Below are 21,444 nucleotides of genomic sequence, written 5' to 3'. Positions count from 1 at the left end.
TTATTTTGATATATCACAGTGAAAGATTTATCGTCCTCTTTTTTTTTTTTTTTTTTTTTTTTTTTTTAAAAAAAAAAAAAAAAAAAAAAAAAAAAATCTCCTGTGATACAAAAGTGAAGCTGGGTTAAGCTGGGCATGATGGTGCCTGTAATCCATTTGGAAGGTAGAGGCAAGAAGACTAAGTGTTCAAAGCGAGACTAAGCCACAGCATGACACCCTGTCTCAAAACAAACAGCAGCAACAACAAAAACAGCACAAGAGATAAGAACTGGGTATAGAGCCCCACGTAGATCACTCGCCCAACATGTGTGAAAGTCCTAATGAAATCCAGAGCACCAAATCAATGGAAAAAAGACAAGGGCTGAAATGGTGGTAGGAATTAAGAAACAGTAGGAATCTGCTTCTCGGTTTTAGCCATCAGGTCGGGGGAAAAACTGATTTCGCATTCATCTCAGAAATGATTGACAATTGAGTTTTAATACTTAACAACCAATAAACTGTTTAAAAACAAATTTAAAAGGGCTGGAGAGATGGTTCATTAGTAAAGAACACTGGCTGCTCTTCCAGAGGATACTGGTTCAATTCCTAGCACCCATATTTTGGCTAACAACTGTCCCTAACTCCAGCTCCAGGGGATATGATGCCCTCTTCTGGCCTCTGCAGGCTTTGCAAGACATGGGTGCACATACATACATGTAGGCAAAACATTCATACACACAAAAAATAAATAAATACAAATTAAAAATTGACATCCTTGGGCTGGAGAGATGGCTCAGCAGTTAAGAACTCATGTTGCTCTTGCAGAGGACCTGAGTTCAACTCCCAGCACCTACATCAGGCAGTTCACAATACTCATGTGTACATACTCCCCACACACAAATACACATAATTAAAACATAATAGAAATAAATCTTTTGTTTGTTTTGAGACAGTGTCTCCCTGTAGCCCCAGGCTGGCCTGGAACTCACTATGTAGACCAGGCTGGCCTTGAACTCACAGAGATCTGCCTGCCTCTACCTCCCAAGTGCTCAGACTAAAGGCATGCACCACCACACCTGGCCATAAAAATAAATCTTGAAACAAACTGACATCCTTTCAAATGACATGACATCACATGGGAAAAAGCATACATGTGACATAGGCAGGTGTCATGTCTCCCTGACTAAACCTGATTGAATTGCCTGTGTTTTAATTCTAGTTACTGATGACCCACAAAACACAGGATCACGCAGGGAGACTGGAGAAGTGAAGGCCAAGTGCCTTCCTCCTAGACCAGGTGTAGAGGCTACTGCACTTAACGAAGCTCAGACCTGACCCACCTTCCTCATTGCTCGCCTGAAGTAAGACTTTAGTCTCCTCCAGCTCAGCATCTAGCTGATCCTGCAGGGAACACTCGTGCCGAGGCAGCTGCTCTCCCAGAAACTCAGGGCTCCAATGAGGCTGATGACTGCTGTCCAGCATGCTGAAAACGGGAGGTACACTGTCAGATGGATCCTCTGAGGAGTGTGATCCAGCATCTTTGTTACACAGTTTCAGCATCTTCTTGACCTACTTTATCACTCATTTCTCTATATGTTTTTTCTGCCCTGGCTTTTTTTGTAACTGTCATTTACCAACTGCTTTGGAATTTTTGTGTTGCACTGAAGAACTGTGCAGTACCATTTCTGTTTAAATCTCAAGTACCCCCTGGCTAAACCACAATCATGTACATGTACATCATCCAACATGATGGCCTTCTTTTTAAAATTCTTTTTAATTTTTTAAAAAATGTCTCTTTTCTTTTTGTGTTTTTTATGTATATGAGTGTTTTGCCTGCATGACTGTGTATAAGTGCACCATGTGCCTGCAGTGCCTGCGGAGGTTGGAAGAGGGTGTCAGATTCCCTGGAACTGGAGGTATGGGTGGTTGTTAGCCATCATGTGGGGGCTGGGAACTGAGTCCTCTGTAAGAACAATAACTGCTCTTAACCACGGAACTATCCAGGCCCCCATGATGGCTTTCTTTAGGCAGGGAACATGTGTTAAGACATGCTTAGCTCTCCTGAATTAGAAACTAGGAACAAATTCTTCCTCTTCATCTTATCCCCCATCTACCTTGCCCACAACTAGTTTACAAGATACTTTCCTTTAAACTAGATTATTAGTTACTATATTTAAGAGCATCAACTAAACTTGTCAACACCTGTACCCCTTCCATAGTTCTTAGCTGGCAGGCAAACCTGTCTTGAGTAGGAAACATACAAGGCTAACTCTTAGTCATTTATTATCTGCACCACATGGTGACTCACAACTGCCTGTAATTCCAATTCCAGGGGCTCTCGCTCCCTCTTCTGGTCTCTGTGGGCACCAGGATGCACGTGGTACACATACATACATAGAATAGGAAGAAGTAAATTTTTGGAAAATATTTATGGGGCCGAAGAGATGGCTCAGCAGTTAAGAGCACTGACTGTTCTTGCAGAGAACCCAGGTTCGATTCCCAGGACCCACATGGCAGCTACAAGCCGTCCTTAACTCTATCCAGTTCCAGGGAATCCAAGGCCCTCTTCTGACCTCCATGGCATTGCATGACACAGGTGCACTCACATTCACGCAGGCAATGCACTCAAATACATAAAATAAAAATAATACTGCTGGGTGTGGTGGTGCATGCCTTTAATCCCAGCACTAGGGAGGCAGAGGCAGATGGATCTCTGTGAGTTTGAGGCCAGCCTGGTCTACATAGTGAGTTCCAGGCCAGCTGGGGTTACTGAGTGACCCTGTCTCAAAAAAGACAAAAAAAAATTTTTTTTTAATTTTATCTATTATTTTTATTTTATGTGTATGAGTGTATTGCCTGCATGTCAGTAAGTGCACCCATGTCGTGCAATGCCTGTGGACAGAAGAGACTGTTGGATCCCCTGGAACTGGAGTTACAGACCATCGTCAGCTGCCATGTGGATGCTGGGATTCAAACCTGGGTCTTCTGCAAGAACAGTCAGTGTTCTTAACCACTGCACTCTCTCTAGCCCCTGAAGTAAATTTTTTTTTGTTTTTTTTTTTTTTTGGTCTTTTTGAGACAGGGTCTTCTTGTAGCCCCAGCTGTCCTGGAACTCACTATGTAGACCAGGCTGGTCTTGAACTCACAGAGATTTGCCTGCTTCTGCCTCCCAAGTGCTGGGACTACAGGCATGCGCCACCACGCCTGGCCTTTTTTTTTTTTTTGCATTTAAAAAAATATCTTATTTATGCCAGGCACGCACCCATAAGTGCACTCATATCGTGAACAAAGTAAATATTTTTTAAATGACACGCATTTAACATTTTGACAGATAGAGTCAAATTTTCTTCCAAAAAACCATATGAATTTATATTCTCACTAACAATGCTGAGTATCATTTTCTGAATATATGTATCAATGCTAGATCTGTGTAAAAGTTGGAAGATGCACCATTTCTCTTATAGAAAACTATGTTCTAGGACCCAAAGTACTCACTCTTTTAGGAGTCTGTCATAACTGTCATTCAGCAATTTCCGTTCATTTTCCAAATCTTCAACTCTTTCCTGAAACTAAGAATGACAGAACTCTAAGACTACAAGGCTTTCTCTTTTCCCTTGTGGGCGAGGGTTTGGCTGTGGCTCTTTCTGGTTCCACAAGTAGCCATTTGACTAGAAAGACTGGAACCAACTGAAGGTGGGCTAGAAACTTTTATTGGAATTAATAAAAATTGTTTTAACTTTTTATTTATTATTTTATTTTTTAATTTTTTGGTCTTTTTAAAGCAGGGTCTCCCTGTAGCCTCAGCTTTCCTGGAACTCACTATATAGACCAGGCTGGCCTTGAACTCACAGAGATCCACCTGCCTCTGCCTCCCGAGTGCTGGGACTACAGGTGTGCACCATCACACCTGGCTCTTATTAGTTTTATTTTATGTGTATAAGTGTATTGCCTGCATGTATATAAGTGCACCTGTGTCATGCAATGCCCACAGAAGTCAGAAGAGGACATCAGATTCCCCTGGAACTGGAGTTAAGGATGGTTGTTAGCCACCTTGTGGGTGCTGGGAATTGAACCCAGATCTTCTGCAAGAGCAGCCAGTGCTCTTAATTGATGAGCCATCTCTCTAGTCTATGAAAATTCTTTCAAGCAAGTTTTCCTTATGTCTGTGTTCCTACTCTTAGGAAAATGACAAACATTATGAAAGAGAAAGGGGCCAACAAGATGGCTCAACATGTAAGGGCGATTGTCACCAAGCCTGACAAACTTGAATTAAATACTGAGAACCAGGCCAGGTGTGGTGGTGCATACTTTTAGTCCCAGCACTCAGGGACATCTCTTCTTGGTGCTGTCAGGCTTGGTGACAAGTGCCTTTATCTTCTGAGCCATCTTACCAGCCCAGTATTTTTTTTCAATTTTATTTGTTTGTTTGTCATTGTTTTGAGACAGGGTCTCCCTGTTGCCCCAGCTGGCCTGGAACTCACTATGTAGACCAGGCTGATCTTGAACTCACAGAGATCCGCCTGCCTCTGCCTCCTGTGGGCTGGGACTGAAGGCATGCGCCACCACACCCGGCTACTTTTTTTTCAATTTTTAAATATTTTTAAATTTTATTTCATAGGCATGAGTGTTTTGCCCACTTGTATGTAAGTGCACCTGTGTCATGCAATACCTGCAGAGGTCAGAAGAGGATGTCAGATTGCCTGGAACTGGAGTTAGGTTCTATGTGGGTGCTAGGAATTTAATCTGAGTCCTCTGCAAGAGCAGCCAGTGCTCTTAACTATTGAATCATCTCTCTAGTCCCTCCCTCTGTCCCCCCTCCACCTTGTTTGTTGAAACCAGGTCTTAAGTATCCCAGGCTGACCTCAAATAGGATAACCTTGAATTCTCATTTTCTTATCTCCATCTCCAGATATCTGACATTACAGGAGTGTGTTACCTTGCCAGTTTTTTGTTTATTTGCTTTGGGGTTTTTTTTCCTGGCTGCCCTGCTATATAGACCAGACTGGACTTGAACTCACAGAGATTCACGTGCCTCCGCCTGCTGAGTGCTGCTATTAAAGGCATGTGCCACCATGGCCAGCACCACATCTGGTTTTACGTGTTACGGATGGAACCCAGGGCTTACTGTGCTCTAGGTGAGTGAGCTGCTGCCCCAACCTACAAGGTAGCACAGTTGGTAGCATCTTTTCTCTACTGTTATTTACCTCCTTTAGGGTTATCTGCAAGATAGACACATCTTCCAGTTGGCTCTTGAAGTTCATGGCCTTCTTGCTCTCCTCTGTCAGCTCTGTCTGGAGCTCATTCACTTGGCTGAGGAGGGCGTCATGGGCTGCACTCAAGATTCCCTGATTCTGTAGCCAAAGGAAAATTGCTCTAGGAATGATGATATCACTCAATGGGAGTGGTCTCCAGATGGCAGTGAACCCTGACATTCCCAGATGATTGTGACAAAGAACAAACATGAAACGATGACGAATAGCAAACTGCCTTCCCGCTGGACAGTAACTGTGTTTTCTGCCTTAACATTTCTCTGGAGGTACAGTTTCCCTTTTAGGAAATATTTTCCATTCTGAGTAACTGTAATTCATCACTGGAGTCTTAATTTTTCCAAGACCCAAATTAATCCCTGGCTCTAAGTTAGGTGCTATTTTCAAAAGCTGCCTTAACTTTCTAAGCTTCTTTACTTGGTTTTTGTGATGATGTACTTCTCCCTTTGCACCTAGGAGAACAACATGTTAGCTCTAGATGTTGCATGACGCTTTCTGGTGGATGCCCCTGTTGAGGCATAGCTGTGGATGTTTGTGCTTAGTTCCTGCCTTAGTGACTCTGTCAAAGATATTCACCCAGCTTTGCCTGCATCCCATTCACAGCAGTGGCAGGGCCAAACACTTGAGCTTGTCAGAGTATCTCAACAGCCATGGGACAGCTCAGCACCTCACACATGCAAAAAGATCACTCTTAGGAATTTTTTTTTTTTTTTTTTGGTCTTTTTGAGACAGGGTCTCCCTGTAGCCCCAGCTGTCCTGAAATTCACTATGTAGACCAGGCTGGCCTTGAACTCACAGAGATCCACCTGCCTCTGCCTCCCGAGTGCTGGGATCAAAGGTGTGTGCCACCATGCCCAGTGTATTTCATTTTTAATGAAAACAATACAATAAATATCATTTGTAGTAGTGATAGTATAATTCATCTTAATAGAAACTATATGACATAAAAACTAATTTCATCGGCTAAATTCTGTTGCTATATTACTTGGAGATGAATATAGATTTCTTTGGGTTTCATTACTTTGATCACTAAGAAATAAATTCAAAGAATCCTTATCCATTACCTTTTGGAGCAAGACTTCATATGCCTAGAAGAAAGAAAGAAGTATTACTTTAGTAGTTCACTAATTTCATGATATAATTGATATCTCTATAACATATGTATATATAAATATTTATTTCTATAAAGGTACAACTCCCAAGCACCTAAAAAGCAAACAAACAAAAAATGAGCCTATAAAAATCCTGTATAGTTACATGTGATGGTGCATGCCATTAACCCCAGCACTTGGGAGCCAGAGGCAGGCAAATCTCTGTGAGACTGAAGCCAGCCTGGTCTACATAATAGTGAATTCTAGGCCAGGTGGGACTACAGCAAGATCCTGTCTCAAAACAAAACAAAACAAAACAAAAACAAATGGGGCTTAGAGATAGCTCAGCATTTAAGAGCACTGGCTGCTCTTTCAAAGGATCCAGGTTCAGTTCCCAGAGCCCACACTGGCAGTTCCAGGGGATCCAGTGCCCTCTTCTGGTCTCTGAGAGCACTGCATATACATGTTTTTAGTTTTTTTTTTTTTTTTTGTCTTTTTGAGACAGGGTCTCCCTGTAGCCCCAGCTGTCCTGGAACTAACTATGTAGACCAGGCTGGCCTCGAACTCACAAAGATCCTCCTGCCTCTGCCTCCCAAGTGCTAAGATCAAAGGCCTGCGCCACCACACCCAACCCCTTATTTGTTATTTTTATTTAATTATTTTTTTTTATTTATTTATTTTTTACATGGTATTCTTACATGCAGGCAAAACACTCATACACACAAAAAATAAAAATAACAAAATCTTTTTTAAAGTCCTGCAAATATGGGGCTGGAGAGATGGTTCAATGGTTAAGAATACTGGCTCTTCTTTCATAACACCTGGGTTCAAATCCCAGCACCCACATGGCAGCTAACTGTCTGGAACTCCAGTTCCAGGGGATCTGACATCCACTCTGCAGGCACCGCACAACATGATGCACTTACACACATGCAGGCATAATACTCATACACATAAAATAAAAATTAAAAAATCAAGCGCAAAATCCTATAAATCAAATCAATTTGTGTACCCACTTATTAACGTTTTTTTGGTGGTTTTCCTTTTCCCAGGTGACTCTAGTTGTGCCTAATTGACAAAAAAATAACCAGCACAATGGGCCATACCCAACAGTGGCAGCAGCATCCAAAGTGAATGACCCTCTAAACTCAGGTGCCTGAGTTTCTTGAACCTCAGATTCTTTGGGAAATGGGGTCAGTAGGTCCTACCTCACAGATGGTCTTAAGAATGAAATTAATTTCTTCATATAAAATTCTTTTTTTTGGTCTTTTTGAGACAGGGTCTCCCTGTAGCCCAGGCTGTCCTGGAACTCATTATGTAGACCAGGCTGGCCTTGAACTCAGAGAGATCCACTTGCCTCTGTCTCCCAAGTGCTGGGATTAAAGGCGTGCACCACAACACCCGGCAGTTCAGGCATTTTTTAAGACTATGAAATCTTTTGGAGGAGGAAGCTGATCATATTATCAACTTGCTAAAACCCTTCTCCAGCTGCCACTCTCTGTCAGATGGTCCTAGTTTGCATTTCTGTTGCTGTGATAAAACACTGACCAAAAGCAACTGGGGGAGGGAAGAGTGTATCTCAGCTTACAAGTCCTCATTGAGGGAAGCCAAGGCAGGAACTCAAGGAAGCAGAGACCATGGAGGAACGATGCTTACTGGCTTGCTTCCCCTGCCTTGCTCAGCTACCTTTCTTAGGCAGCCCAGGCTCACCTGCCTAGGGGTGGCAGCACCATAGTGAGCCAGGCCCTCCCGCATAAATCAGCAGTTAGGAAAATGCTTCACAAACATGGCTGTAGGCAAATCAGATAGAGGAAATTCCTCAGTCGAGGTTCACCCTTCCCAGGTATCTCTAGTTCCTGTCAAGTTGACAAAAACTAGGGGGGGGAGGCAGGGATAGGGAGGGGGTGTGAAACTTAAATTCCTAGTTCTGGGCCCTAACACCTGCTGTATCTACCTTTGTGCCTCAGTCTACTCCCACCTCCTCTAGAAAATCTTTTCCTTTTCTGTACACTTCATGTTGCACACTTGGTGTTGCACACTTGGTGTTGCACACTTGATACCACCTGCGAATCTTTCAGTACTTCTAGCTCATAAACCTACTGTTTATAAATCCTTTGGTCTTGCACCCCTACTTCTGGAGGGGGGGTCTGAATACTCTTTTCACCCACCCCATGTCTGCGTTTAGAATTGTTCTTCTCTAGGTACTGCTCTCCCATTCCGTAAGAGCCCTGGAGATTGCAGCTGTCTTACTTGTCAATGTAATCTTTTGCTTTTTTTTTTTTTTTTTTAACTTGAAAGAAACTATTCATTTATTTATGTGTGAGGGAGGGGATTCACATCATGATGTGCACAGAGGTCAGAGGGAGTCAGTTTTCTCCTTACACCGCGTGGGTTCTAGAGATTGAACTCAGGTTTTCAGGCTTGGCAGCAAGCACCTTTGCGCACTGAGCCATCTCAACAGCCCTGGCACTGTAATCTTTGTATCCCAGTGCTTTGCAGAGTTTTTAAAGCTCTGTGTATACTAGTTCAATAAAAGAATGGCACTGAGCTGTAACTTAGACCCTGACACCCTATTTCCACCATTTAGATATTAGTTTCTAATGTGTGGTACTGAGGTAACTTTGGTAACAGCCTGAATCAAATCCTGCCTCTTACTGTCTTTACAACTTGGGCTATTGGGGTACAGTTCCCTCATCTGCTCTATGTCCTTATCTTGAGGGCTGTCAGTGTTAAAAAAAAAAAAAAAAAAAAAGTCACAGTCTTAAGCATCTGGGACAGCTTGTAGAAAGTGCCCAGTAAAGGCTCACTTCCGGTCCTTCCCCGTTCACCACTCATGGTTTTTCAGTGTAATCACATTCTGGTCCCCTTGGCTGGGACCTTAACCCCAACACAAGCTAACCCTGCGAAATTCCACTTGAGCAGGCAGACCTGAACCTTCTCCCTGTGGCAGCAATAAAAATTCACTAACATGAGATGGTTACTAGGAACTTTAAACTGTGGAAGGCTGTGAGCTGAGCTAAGAAAGGAGTAAGGAAAGCAAACAGGAATCTGCCCTGCCCCTTATGGTTTGTTCCAGGCTTAACTACCATGTACCCCACTGAAACCTTGGTTTGCCAAAATGACACATTCTTGTGATTTTTTTTTTCTTTTTTCTTTTTGGTTTTTTTTGAGACAGGTTCTCTCTGTAGTTCCAGTTGGCCTGGAACTCGCTATGTAAACCAGGCTGACCTTGAACTCACTGAGATCCACCTGCCTCTGCCTCCCAAGTACTGGGATGAAAGGCGTGAGCCACCAGGCTCTTGTTAGCTTTTGTAACCGCGTGCTCATGTGTAACCACTTGCTTAACTACCGCGTATACACATCTGGAACCCTCTACTCACTTGACTTCTGCATATACGTTGACTCTAAATTTCCCTACAAACTTGAGCTCAGGGTTGGCACTATTACAGAGTGATCCAAGTGTCAGCCAGCTGGCAGAAATAAACTCCCTTTCCTTCACCTGACTTGGTTGCTGATCTCTTGACTCTCAGAAGTTTCCACAACATCCCTAACAGGAATACTGGGAAAACAACAGACGTACAAGACTCGGACCTGAAGGTCATCTGTAAATTATATGACCTCAGTCTCTCTGAATTATGGCCTCTCACACGTAAAATAGAGAAAACAGCTGGGTGTGGTGGCTCACGCTGCCAATCCTGGCATTTAGGAAGCTGAGAAAGGGGGATTGTGTGAGGCTGAGGGCAGCCTGAGGTAGTGAGTTCTGGGTGGCCCAGGCTACAGAGGAAGTCCCCATCTGGAGGAAAAGGAGGAAGAGGAAGAAAGGAAAAAGAGGAGGAGGAAGAAGAGGGAAGGAGGGAGGAGGGAGAAATGTAGATTTTTTTAAACTAACACCCTCCACTCCCCTCCCCACATGGCTTTTCATGGTACTAGGGATTGAACCTGTGGCCCCATGCAAGAACTAATGGGTTTTTCCCTCTCTAGAAAGCACAGCTGATTACAGTAACTCACTTCTCGAACTTCAGTTAATTGGGCTTTTGTGGCTGCCAGTGAGGTATTCCTTTCATATAACAGCTTTTTAACTTGAATCAGCTCCACATTCTCCTTAATGGAAGCTCTGTAGAAAAAAAAAAAGATACTAAACTATTCCATGTGAGAGTGTGGCAGGGCCTTTGCTCCTTGTCTGTGCCCAACAGGAACTTTCTGCTGTTGTGTCTCAGTCCACTCTCCCCCATACCAAGGCAGACATAAGGAATGCAGTCTACTGAATGATATCCTTTTTCCTATTTCTTCTGATGCTATTAAGATCTGAAGAGCACTAACTTTAAACCCTGTGTCCTGAGAAAACATAGTAGCTGGTTGTTTTTTTTTTTTTTATTATGGTACTCATAGTTTCTAACAAATCTTACAAAATCCAACTACGTCTAAGCCTTGTTTACTCAGAGAAATGAATATCAGCAAAGAAAGGTTATTATTTCTAAAACTTAGAGATCATGTTTCTACATTTTTAATTTTATTTTACTTAATATTTATTATTTTCATTTTATGTGTGTGAGTGTATTGCCTGCATGTATGTAAGTGCACCCATGTTGTACAATGCCCATGAAGGTCAAAAGAGGGCCTTGGATCCCTTGGAACTGGAGTTATGGATGGTTGTTAGCTGTCATGTGGTGGCTGGGAACCGAACCTAGGTCCTCTGCAAGAAGAGCCAGTGCTCTTAACCACTGAGCCAGCTCTCCAGCCCCTTATTTTACTTTTTGAGACATGGTCTCACTATGCAGCACAAGCTGGCCTTTATTCTGTTTTAAAAAAATTGCTTGATGGGCCAGGCGTGGTGGCACATGCCTTTAATCCCAGCACTCGGGAGGCAGAGGCAGGCAGATCTCTGTGAGTTCAAGGCCAGCCTGGTCTACATAGTGAGTTCCAGGACAGCTGGGGCTACAGAGAGACCCTGCTTCAAAAAGACCAAAAAAAAAATTGCTTGAGCTGGGCATGGTGGTGTAAGCCTTTAGTCCCAGCACTCTGAGGCAGAGACAGGCAGATCTCTGTGAGTTCAAGGCCAGCCTGGTCTTAATAGCGAGTTCCAGGTCAGCTGGAGCTATAGGGAGACCTGTCTCAAAAAGACAAAAAAAAATTGCTTGAAGGGTATTAGGAAGGACTTGGGCCCACTATATTCTATCTTAGTAACTCTGAGTCCTAGCTACTCAAGAGTTAGCTTTAAAATTATACTGTTGCCTAGACTCTACCTCCAGGTAATTGAAAGGGAGTCAGTCTTTGACATGGGGCTCAAGTGTTCCCTGTTTTAACAAGTCTCTATGGGGTTGGGGATGAAGCTCAGTTGGTAGAATACTTGCCTAGTGTGCAGGAAGTCCTGAGTTTGATCCCAGCACTGTATAAGCTAGGTTTCGTGGTATATGCCTAAAATCCCAGCACTTGGAAGGTAGAGGGAGAAGGATCAGAAGTTTAAAGTTATCCTCTGCTCTATTGTGAGTTTGAACCAGCCTGGGCTACATGAAACCCTTTCTCAAAAGAAAAAAAAAAAATGTCTCGAGGTTGAAAACTTACATCCACACAAAATTTTGCATACAATGTTGTACTTATAACAGCTGTATTTACAACCAGAAGCAACCAACTTAGCTTTCAGCACTGAACATAGCTTTCAGAAGCTGAATGGATAAACTACAGTGCAACCGACTTATTCTGCCTGTGGTGGCAGAGAGGGTTGCTATCAAGTAGTGGAAACCTGGTGGAATCTTAAATGCATGTGACTAAATGCAGGAGTCAACCCTCAAAGCCCCAGGGATCCACTTGCCTCCAATATCCAAGGTCTGGGATTACAGGCACATGCTGCCACACCTGGCTTTTATGTGGGTGCGGAGGATCCAAACCCAGGTTGTCATGCTTGTGTGACAAGCAGTTTTCTATCTCCCCAGACCCTGGTTTATTTATTTTCTGGGTACGGTGGTGCATGCATTTAATCCAGAGTCTCTGAATTTGAGGCCAACCTGGTATACATAAGGAGTTCCATGCTACATAATGAGACTTTGTTTCTATTTTTTTTAATCTTTTACGTTTATTATTTATTGTGTGTTTGCCTGTGTATGCCACTACATCTGTGTAGAGGTCAGAGGACAACTTGCAGCAACTGATTCTCTCCTTCCATCATGTCGTTCTGGGGATTGAACTCAGGTTGTCAGGAATGGTGACAGGGTCCTTTATCCAGTGAGCCAGATCGCTGGCTCTCCAGGCTTTTTTTTTTCTCATTGATTTTTAATGTCATTTTTCTTTTCTTTTGATTTTTAATTGAATTTTTGTGACTCACACAACATAAAACAAGGGGTAAAGAGGACACTAATGAATATCTCAATTCTCAATGAAGCTCCCTCATACAACAGAGGCCCAGGAACACAAAAGGTCACAAATGGTGAAAGCCTAGATTAAGAGTCTGCAGAAAGCTGGTCCTTGGACAGGACTCCTATATTAAACTTCTAGTCATCTTTTTTTTTCTGGTTTTTTTGAGACAGGGTCTCCTTGTAGCCCTAGCTGGCCTGAACTCATTGTGTAGACCAGTAGACCAGGCTGGCCTTGAACTCACAGAGATCTGTGCGCCTCTGCCTCTGCAGTGCTGGGACTAAAGGTGGCCACCAAGCCCACCCGGCCCTCAGCCCCCTTTTTGGGGAATTTGTTTTTGGTAACTTGATTGCACTGCTCTTGAGTTGGAACTTTGTAGATAACAACAGTAGTGTTGCAACGTCAAGAGGTGGAACACAGGTCAGTAGATGGCTCAGCAGATAAAACACTACTTGCCACAGAAGTCTGACAGTTTAAGTTTCATCCCCAAAACTCTTGATCTAAGAAAAAGAAGCAAATTCCAAAGGCTGTCCTCTCACCTCCACACGTGTCATGGCATGCATGTACCTGCAGGCACATGTATGCACACATATGCATCAAATACACAATAATAAATAATTTTTTTTTGTCTTTTTGAGACAGGGTCTCCCTGAGCCCCAGCTGGCCTGGAACTCACTTTGTAGACCAGACTGGCCTTGAACTCACAGAGATCTGCCTGCCTCTGCCTCCCAAGTGCTGGGATTACAGGCGTGCACCACCATGCCCGGCTTAAATAAATAATTTTTTTAAAAGGTAGGGACAGGCTGGGCATGGTAGCATGTGCCTTTAATCCCAGCACTTGGAAGGCAGAGGCAGAGACAGGCAGATGTCTGTGAGTTCAAGGCCAGCCTGGTCCTCGGGGTGAGTTCCAGGATACTCAGGGCTATACAGTGAGACTTTGTCTTAAAAAAAAAAAAAAAAAAGGTGGGACAATCTGTCTTTTTTTCTTTCTTAAGCTTGAGGGCAATTTTATTAAGACACCCAGGGTTAGGGTATACATTTCAGAGGAGAATGGAGACAGAAAAAAGACAGGCAGTTTTGAGTTAAGGCAGTGGAGGTGAGCCATGTGGATGGGGGCGCGGGTGCGTGTGTGTGTGTGTGTGTGTGTGTGTGTGTGTGTTAGAGAATGTGATGCCCAAATCAGGCACATTTAACAAGGCTGCACAGCTGTGGACACTGCACTAGGAGTAGGAATTTTGGGAACGGAAAGTACACCATCTCACTGAAGGAATAATTACCCCACCTATGTCTTTTTTATATTTTCATTAACTCTCTGAGAATTTCACGCATTGTATTTGGATCACCTCCCAGCGGCCCCGCGGCCTCTCTCCACACGCAATGTATTTGGATCAGTTCTGTTTCTCAGACTGAATCGAATCCTCTAATAATCTTTCCTCTGGCGTGAGGTAAGGTGCAGATACAGATCTCTTATTACATTTTCTGCTCATCACGGCTTGAGGCACAGAACGCTGTGCTCTGCTCTTACCGAAGCTCTGCAGCCTTCTGGGCACACGCCAACGGGCGTCCCTGCTCGCGGTTCTCATCTCTGGACCACACGCTCTCAGCAGATGTGGGTGGCTCTCCCACTTGCACAGTGTCAGCAGTCATAACGTGAACACTGTCAGGCAGACATACACCAATGAGTTTAGCCAAAATTATGACTTTGCTGATAAAAAAAATCATACTATTAGAATTAGGACAATTGAACTCAGAGAAGAGAAACAGAAACTTGCTGTTGGGTTTAGAACTGGGCTCTGCACTTACAAAAAGAAGTTTAAAGAGTCAGTTGTATCTGCCTGCCTCTGCCTCCCAAGTGCTGGGATTAAAGGCCTGCGCCACCACTACTGGCCTAAGAGTCGGTTATCTTAACAAATACGGAGGAGAATCTTATATAGCCTTCAAATGTCAAGTGGATATGTAAATGAATTACAATACAGGAGATTAAAAACTAACAAGAAAGAAGAGGCAAAGCTTTAGTCGAGAAAAGGAACTCTGCCTGCCTCTGCCTCCCAAGTGCTGGGATTAAAGGCCTGCGCCACCACTACTGGCCTAAGAGTCGGTTATCTTAACAAATACGGAGGAGAATCTTATATAGCCTTCAAATGTCAAGTGGATATGTAAATGAATTACAATACAGGAGATTAAAAACTAACAAGAAAGAAGAGGCAAAGCTTTAGTCGAGAAAAGGAACTTTATCTGCATTTCCTCAGCCAGAAAGAAAGCACTGGGATTATGGGCATGGGCCTGTTGATTTTCAAACAGTGACGTTGGAATTTGACCTAGAGCTAGCTAACTTTCATTGGCTCTGGTTATCCTGGAAAGCATCAACAAGAATGATCCTTAAATGATGTAGTTCCAATTTCCAATTAAAGCTTCTTGGGGCAGGAGAGAGGAACTCACATTTGACTGGAGTCACTGGTTGCTTCGCTTCTGTTTTTTTCATCTGTCACATGTTCCTTGAATGTAGGCGGGGCTGTCAGATGTTCCTTGAATGTAGGCGGGGCTGTGTAGCTGAGCCTGTCTTTTGGACCTGAAAGTTTAGACAGAAAAAGATACAAAATGTGGCCACAGGACCGCAAGAACAATACCAAAATTAGGACACTAAGTGCTGGCCACCGAGAGCCTTGAGACCTGGGGGGAAATCCTTATGTGACCACTGTCCCCACGGAGAGTCTTCTTACTCTTGCATAGACTCACACCTACAAGTGTCTTAAACCAAAGAGAGTTGACTCAGTGAGAACTAGTGAGAGGAAAGAAAGACACGGGCTTATTCTGATCAGGGACTATGTATCCAGCCCCAACGGGTCCTGCCTGGTATACAACCAGTACCCAAGAACACTGAACTGTTGCTGAAATTTACTTATTTCGTTCATATATTATTGTTTTTTTGAGACAGGGTGTTACTCTGTAGCCCAAGTTGGCCTGGAACTGGCCTCCTGAGTGCTAAGGTATGAGCCACCGTGCCTGGCTCACAACTAAAATTTAGACTCCTATTTTTCTCTTTCAGCTGTTTTTGCAAAAGTTCGCTTGTCTGGAATACAAAGTACATAAAGCAAAAGGACAGCAACAAAAGTTCTTAAATATAGGTCCTCAGCAGGTCCTTGGGAGTGGGGTGCCTTTTGGAGGCTGGTGTTGGATTTCATAACCACCAGACCAGACTCAGACTCTACCACTCGGCATACACAGAGGAGGAAAAAACTCAACTGGCAGTGGTTATTTGCCGCCTGACTTGTATAACTAGACCTTAGTCAGGACTACACTTGGAAAACTCGGAGCCTATGGAAACTGTATGTAGCTTTAGTGTGCATAGTCAAATTTGGTTACAACTTCAAAGGATTCCACTTCCCCTCCAAAGCTAAGAAGTCCAGTTTCAGAGGCACAGCGGTTCACACCTGAGCAGAATGCACAATGCTCTCGGTATCTCTTTCCTAGACTGCTGTGCTACCCACCAGCAAAATTCCCTTTTCCATTACCGGGTTCTCTCTGGCAATGTTCCCTAGAAACTGACAGGGTGTATGTTTGTTTTGAAGTAGTGGTCTCCCTAGTTGGCCTGAATTTGCAGAGATCCTCCTGCCTCTTAACTCTGCAGGAGAGAGAGAGGGTGCTGGGGTTACACGTGTGGGTTACCTCACTCCACACTGTTGACTTTTTGTGTTTTAGATTAACAAAGTGATGGGTTTCATACACATGTGCCACCTCTGTTTCCCCTTCTCTCGCCCCCCCCCCCGTCCTCTGGGGGTTCCTTCCTTCCCTCAGATAATCTTCTGGTTTGATTCCTTACCACTCATACCCTCTTTACCTCTTGCCCTTGATTTTTGCTTCTTTAGTTCGGTTTATTTTTCGGTGGCCCTGGGGATTTACCTACCGCTTCGGGCAGGCTAAGCAAACGCTCCACCAGTGAGATTCACCCCAGCCATGAATTCAGAAAGCTCGACCTGACATTCCACTCAGGAAAAAAAGAGATTTTAGGGAGGTGGAAGGGCGAGAAAACGACCAAAAGGGCCAGGCAAGCCTCACCCTTCTTGGACTTCTGCGCCGCGGCTCTGCGGGGCGGTCTCCGTGCCACCTGCGTGTGAGGCCGGGCGCAGCCAGAGGTCGTGTGGCGTGCGTGCTGTAGCTGCGCGGGCCCCTGGAGCGAGGAGGGCCTCCCCGCAGGCTCCCCCAAGGGCGCGGTCCCGGGCACCAGTGTCCGCAGGTCCCAGCAGGCCTCCCTCCGCGAGGACTTCCTCTGCCTAGGGCAAAGCAGACCACGTGACCTCCCCACTCTGCACCCCTTGAATCCAGGGTTCCATTTGAGCTGGGCCCCCGCCTTGGAGTCTTCTTTACTAGGGATTTCTGCCGTGTGTTTGGAGACAATCAGCTGGTTTGTGATAGGAATCCATTTATTGTAGTCCATTATTTACAATGGAAAAAGAAAATGTTTTTTCTGTCCTCCGTCACACAGTGAGCTGGGCATTGATGTCAGCGGCAACTGTCGCAGTTGAAGGAAGTTTGGAGCACTCTCCCAAAGTGCATGTGTATGTTTCTGTGTTAATAAGTTATATTTATTATAAAACAAACTGCAAGGGGTTGTTTTGTTTGTTTGGGGTGTTTGTTTTGGTCTTTTTGAGACAGGGTCTCCCTGTAAATCCACCAGGCCTGGAACTCACTATGTAGACCAGGCTGGCCTTGAATTTGCAGTGATTCTCTTGCCTCCCAGTGTTGTGCTAGGATTCCAAATGGGCACCACAATGCCTGACCAAAACAACAACAACAAAAAAACAGTTTCTGGGGCTGGAGAGATGGCTCAGTGGTTAAGAGCACTGACTGCTCTTGCAGAGGATCTGCTTCAATTCCCAGCACCCACATGGCAGTTACGAACTATCCTTAGCTCCAGTTCCAGGGGAATCTGAAGCCCTCTTCTGACCTCTGCGGCATTGCACGGCACAGGTACACTCACATAAATGCAGGCAATACACTCATACACATAAAATTTAAAAAATAAATATTTTTAAAAATGTTTCTAAAGAAATGATAAATGTAAGTAAAGTTTTCACCCCTCCCATGCAACTTCCTCACACACTGCTGTATATGTACCCTAAATTATAGTATTCTCTGCCTTGTGTGATAGCTTACACTTGGAACCCCAGCACTGGGAGGTTGAGGTAGGAAGATCATCATGAGAGACCTTGCTTCAACAAACAAGCAAACAAAAAACCAAATAGAAGCTGGGCTTGGTGGCCCATGCCTTTGGTCCCAGCATTCGGGAGGCAGAGGCAGGTGGATCTCTGTGAGTTTTTAGGCCAACCTGATCTACAAAGCTAGTTCCAGGCCAGCTGGGGCTGTAGGGAGACCCTGTCTCAAAAACAACAACAAACCAAGTAGAAAAAAAAATAAAACTAACAAAAAAAGATAATCATTCCTTTTAACTCCTGCTAGACACCAAGCTTTATCTATCACAATTAGCTGATTGCTGTTTGTGCCCTAAAATCATGGGGAGGGGATGTTTTGTTTTATTTTGTTTTGCTTGACAGAGGGTCTCACTATGTAGCCTTGGCTGGCCTGAAGCTCTCCATCCAAATAGACTGGCCTAGAGCTCACAGAGATAGATCTGCCTGCCTCCTCCCAGGAGCTGAGATTAAAGTGCTGTAATTAAAGGCATGTGCCAACATGCCCAGCCACAAATCATGATTTTTATGGTCCTCATATTCTCTGGTCTCACTGTGCTAAGGACTGAATTAAATCGCTCCCTCCCCAGCACAATTAATATACAGAAGTCCTAACCTCCAGGGTCACTGTACCTTCAGTCTAGGTCTGTAGGAGATTATTAAAACTGAAAAAGGTCATAAGGGTAGAGCTGTGATCACATACAACTGTGGCCTCATAACCAGAGAGTCATCCCTCCTTAACCTCCTACCCCTGTGTCGTCCCCACCCCCAGGTGATGCTAAAAAAGAGGCAGTCTGGGCCCGGCTTGGTGGCACATGCCTTTAATCCCAGCACTTTGTGAGTTCAAGGCCAGCCTGGTCTACATAGTGAGTTCCAGGACAGCAGGGGCTACACAGATACCCTGTCTCAAAAAGACAAACAAAACAAAACAAAATGAAAAAGAGGCAGTCTGATATCCCTCACTAGAGCCTGGCTATGCTGGCACTTTAATCCGGCCCCTAGCACTGTGAGAAAGTTTCTGTTCTTTAAGCTACACAGCCTATGGAGTTTTGTTATGGCAGTCTGAGTCAACCAAATACTGTAGCAAGCCTATTTGGACATTTGAAAATGTGGCATGTCACTTAAATATTCTGTGCTTACTTTCCTCACCCATAGAGATAAAAATAGTATCTGCCTCACCAGATTGTTGTGAAGATTATATAAACTAAATATGCAAAGTTAAAACAGTGATGTTGTATTAAAGCATTATTACTGCACATTATTATATTCAGATTAAAAAAATAATAAATCAGCCAGGCGTGGTGGCGCATACCTTTAATCCCAGCACTCGGGAGGCAGAGGCAGGCGGATCTCTGTGAGTTCAAGGCCAGCCTGGTCTACACAGTGAGTTGCAGGACAGCTGGGGCTACAGGGAGACCCTGTCTCAAAAAGACCAAAAAAAAAAAAAGGCTGGGTGTGGTGGTGAGAGGCAGATAGATCTCTTTGAGTTAGAGACCACCCTGGTGTACAAAGCAAGTTCCAGGCCAGCAGAGCTATATAGTGAGTCCCTGTCTCAAACTACAACAACACATACACAAAAAATCAGGACATGAAATAGCTAGGTGCCCTACCCAAAGCTGGAGGGGAAGAGGGGGGAACAGAATCTAATTCAGTCACTTTAATATCTATGACCTTATGTCCTCTTTGGTTATCAACTAAGAAGCAAGATATTTTTGGCTTGCTGTGGTTTAGATGAATGTTCCCTAGAGGTCTACACAATAAAGTTTGGTCTCCAGAGGTGATGCTGTTGGGAAGGGCTGTAGGCTTTTCAGCGGCAGAGTCTGACACAGCTAGTCCTCAGCTTTGTTTGTAGCTGCCCTGGTACTCACAGGTAGGCCATGTTATTCTCTTCTAGGACACCCTAGCTACAGCCCTTAGAGAATAGGACGGAGTGAAGAAAAGCAAGTGTGAGCTCAGCACTGGGGAGGCAGATGCAGGACTGCTGTAAGTTCCAGGCCAGGCCAGACTATGTAGTGTGGTCCTATCTCAAAACACAAAAGGGGTCTCTGGAGAGATGGCTCAGTGGTTAAGAGCACTTGCAGACGAATGAGTTCGATTCCCAGCACCCACATAGTGACTAACAACCATCTGTAACTCCAGTACCAGGGGATCTGACGCCTTTTTCTGACCTCCGTGGGCATTGCATGACACAGGTACACTTACATACATGCAGGCAATACACCCATATACATAAAATAAAAATAATGAATAAAATTAAAAAAAAAAAAGTTGGCTTACTGCTCCTCTAGAGGACTTGAGTTTGGTTGTAAGCACTCATGTCAGGCAGCTTATAACCTGTAATTCCAGCTCCAAAGAACTGGATGCTCTCTTCTGACACACTTGTGGCAGTCTCACATACACACACACACACACACACACACACACACACACACACAAACACACAAAGACATAAAAATAATCTAAACTTTAAATTTTTATTTATTTTATATTTTATGTGTGTGAGTGTTCTTTCTGCATGTATGTAACTGCACCAAGTGCATATGATGCCTGTGGAAGCCAGAAGAGGGTGTGAATCCCCTGGAACTGGAGTTACAGATGGTTGTTAGCCACCATGTAGGTGCTGGGAACTGAACTTGAGTCCATTGCTCTTAACCACTAAGCCATCTCTCCAGCCCCACCAGGCATAGTTGCACATACCTTTAGTCCCAGCACTCCAGGGGCAGAAGCAGGCAGATATGTGAGATGGAGGCCAGCCTGGTCTACAAAGTGAGTTCCAGGCCAGCTGGGGCTACAGGGGAGACTCTGTCTCAAAAAGACCAAAAAAAAATTTTTTTAATGAAACAAAAAATAAAAATAAACTTTAAAAATCTGTACTTACATGACAGAATGCAACTTCTTTACCAATCACAGGTCCACTCTTGCTCTAACTTCCATGTAAATAGGAGTTAGGGAGCTACATAGGCATAGAATTGGCCCTGCAGTCTGACAGCACCAAATCTGGAGCAAACCCCTATTTATTCTCCTCTAATGTTCCAATCCAAGCCCAGATACTGTATTTCCTACATTTACTGAGATGCCTTTAGTTTTAGCATGCTATGCATTTTCTCTATGTTCTGTCTCTCTAAGCTGTAATGAGTAGATAGTTCAACTTGCTCAACTTCATGTATGGTGCTAGTGGTCTTGGCTAGAAGTCCCTGATTCCAGTGTCTTAAAGGGTCTTAGAGATGGGCTTCAGAACTCCCGTCCTTCTATGTGTTTATCTCTCTGAACCCCTCTCTCAGATTCTTTTCCACGTGTCACCCAGAGAGTCACCTGGGAAAGCCAATAACCTAAGATCACTGACTCTAGCATGTTTTACAGTTAAGAGCTTTTAGATCTGATGCACACTAGGTGTGATCTTGGGCAAGTTATTTAACCTCTTTGGGTCTCCTTTTTCCTCCTAATAATACTGCCTTCACACTATTTAAGAGCATTTATAATACTAAACAGTTCATGTATGTACAGAAGCACACACATGCCTGCATACAGTAAAGAGTCAAGGTAATGCTTATGTTTGAAAAAAAAAAAGAGCTT

At 44.0% G+C, this 21,444-nt stretch overlaps 1 protein-coding gene across 1 annotated transcript in view; it reads right to left on the bottom strand.

Moving 5' to 3' along the window:
* The window catches only part of Rpgrip1 (RPGR interacting protein 1), a 54,379-nt gene extending 37,259 nt beyond the window's left edge, over positions 1-17,120 (bottom strand). The window contains exons 1-8 of the mRNA XM_029563368.1: positions 16,742-17,120; positions 15,125-15,254; positions 14,211-14,342; positions 10,346-10,451; positions 6,311-6,334; positions 5,184-5,330; positions 3,475-3,548; positions 1,320-1,462 (exon numbers count right to left, since the gene is read on the bottom strand). Coding sequence (XP_029419228.1) covers positions 1,320-1,462; positions 3,475-3,548; positions 5,184-5,330; positions 6,311-6,334; positions 10,346-10,451; positions 14,211-14,342; positions 15,125-15,254; positions 16,742-17,120 — 1,135 coding nt within the window. The remainder of the gene's footprint in view (positions 1-1,319; positions 1,463-3,474; positions 3,549-5,183; positions 5,331-6,310; positions 6,335-10,345; positions 10,452-14,210; positions 14,343-15,124; positions 15,255-16,741) is intronic.
* Positions 17,121-21,444: the final 4,324 nt, after the last annotated feature.

Source organism: Nannospalax galili, unplaced genomic scaffold (assembly GCF_000622305.1).
Source record: "Nannospalax galili isolate Female #2095 unplaced genomic scaffold, S.galili_v1.0 scaffold1256, whole genome shotgun sequence".
NCBI lineage: Eukaryota > Metazoa > Chordata > Mammalia > Rodentia > Spalacidae > Nannospalax > Nannospalax galili.
Note: the sequence above shows the minus strand (reverse complement) of the source record. Positions and strands in the feature narration are given on the sequence as shown.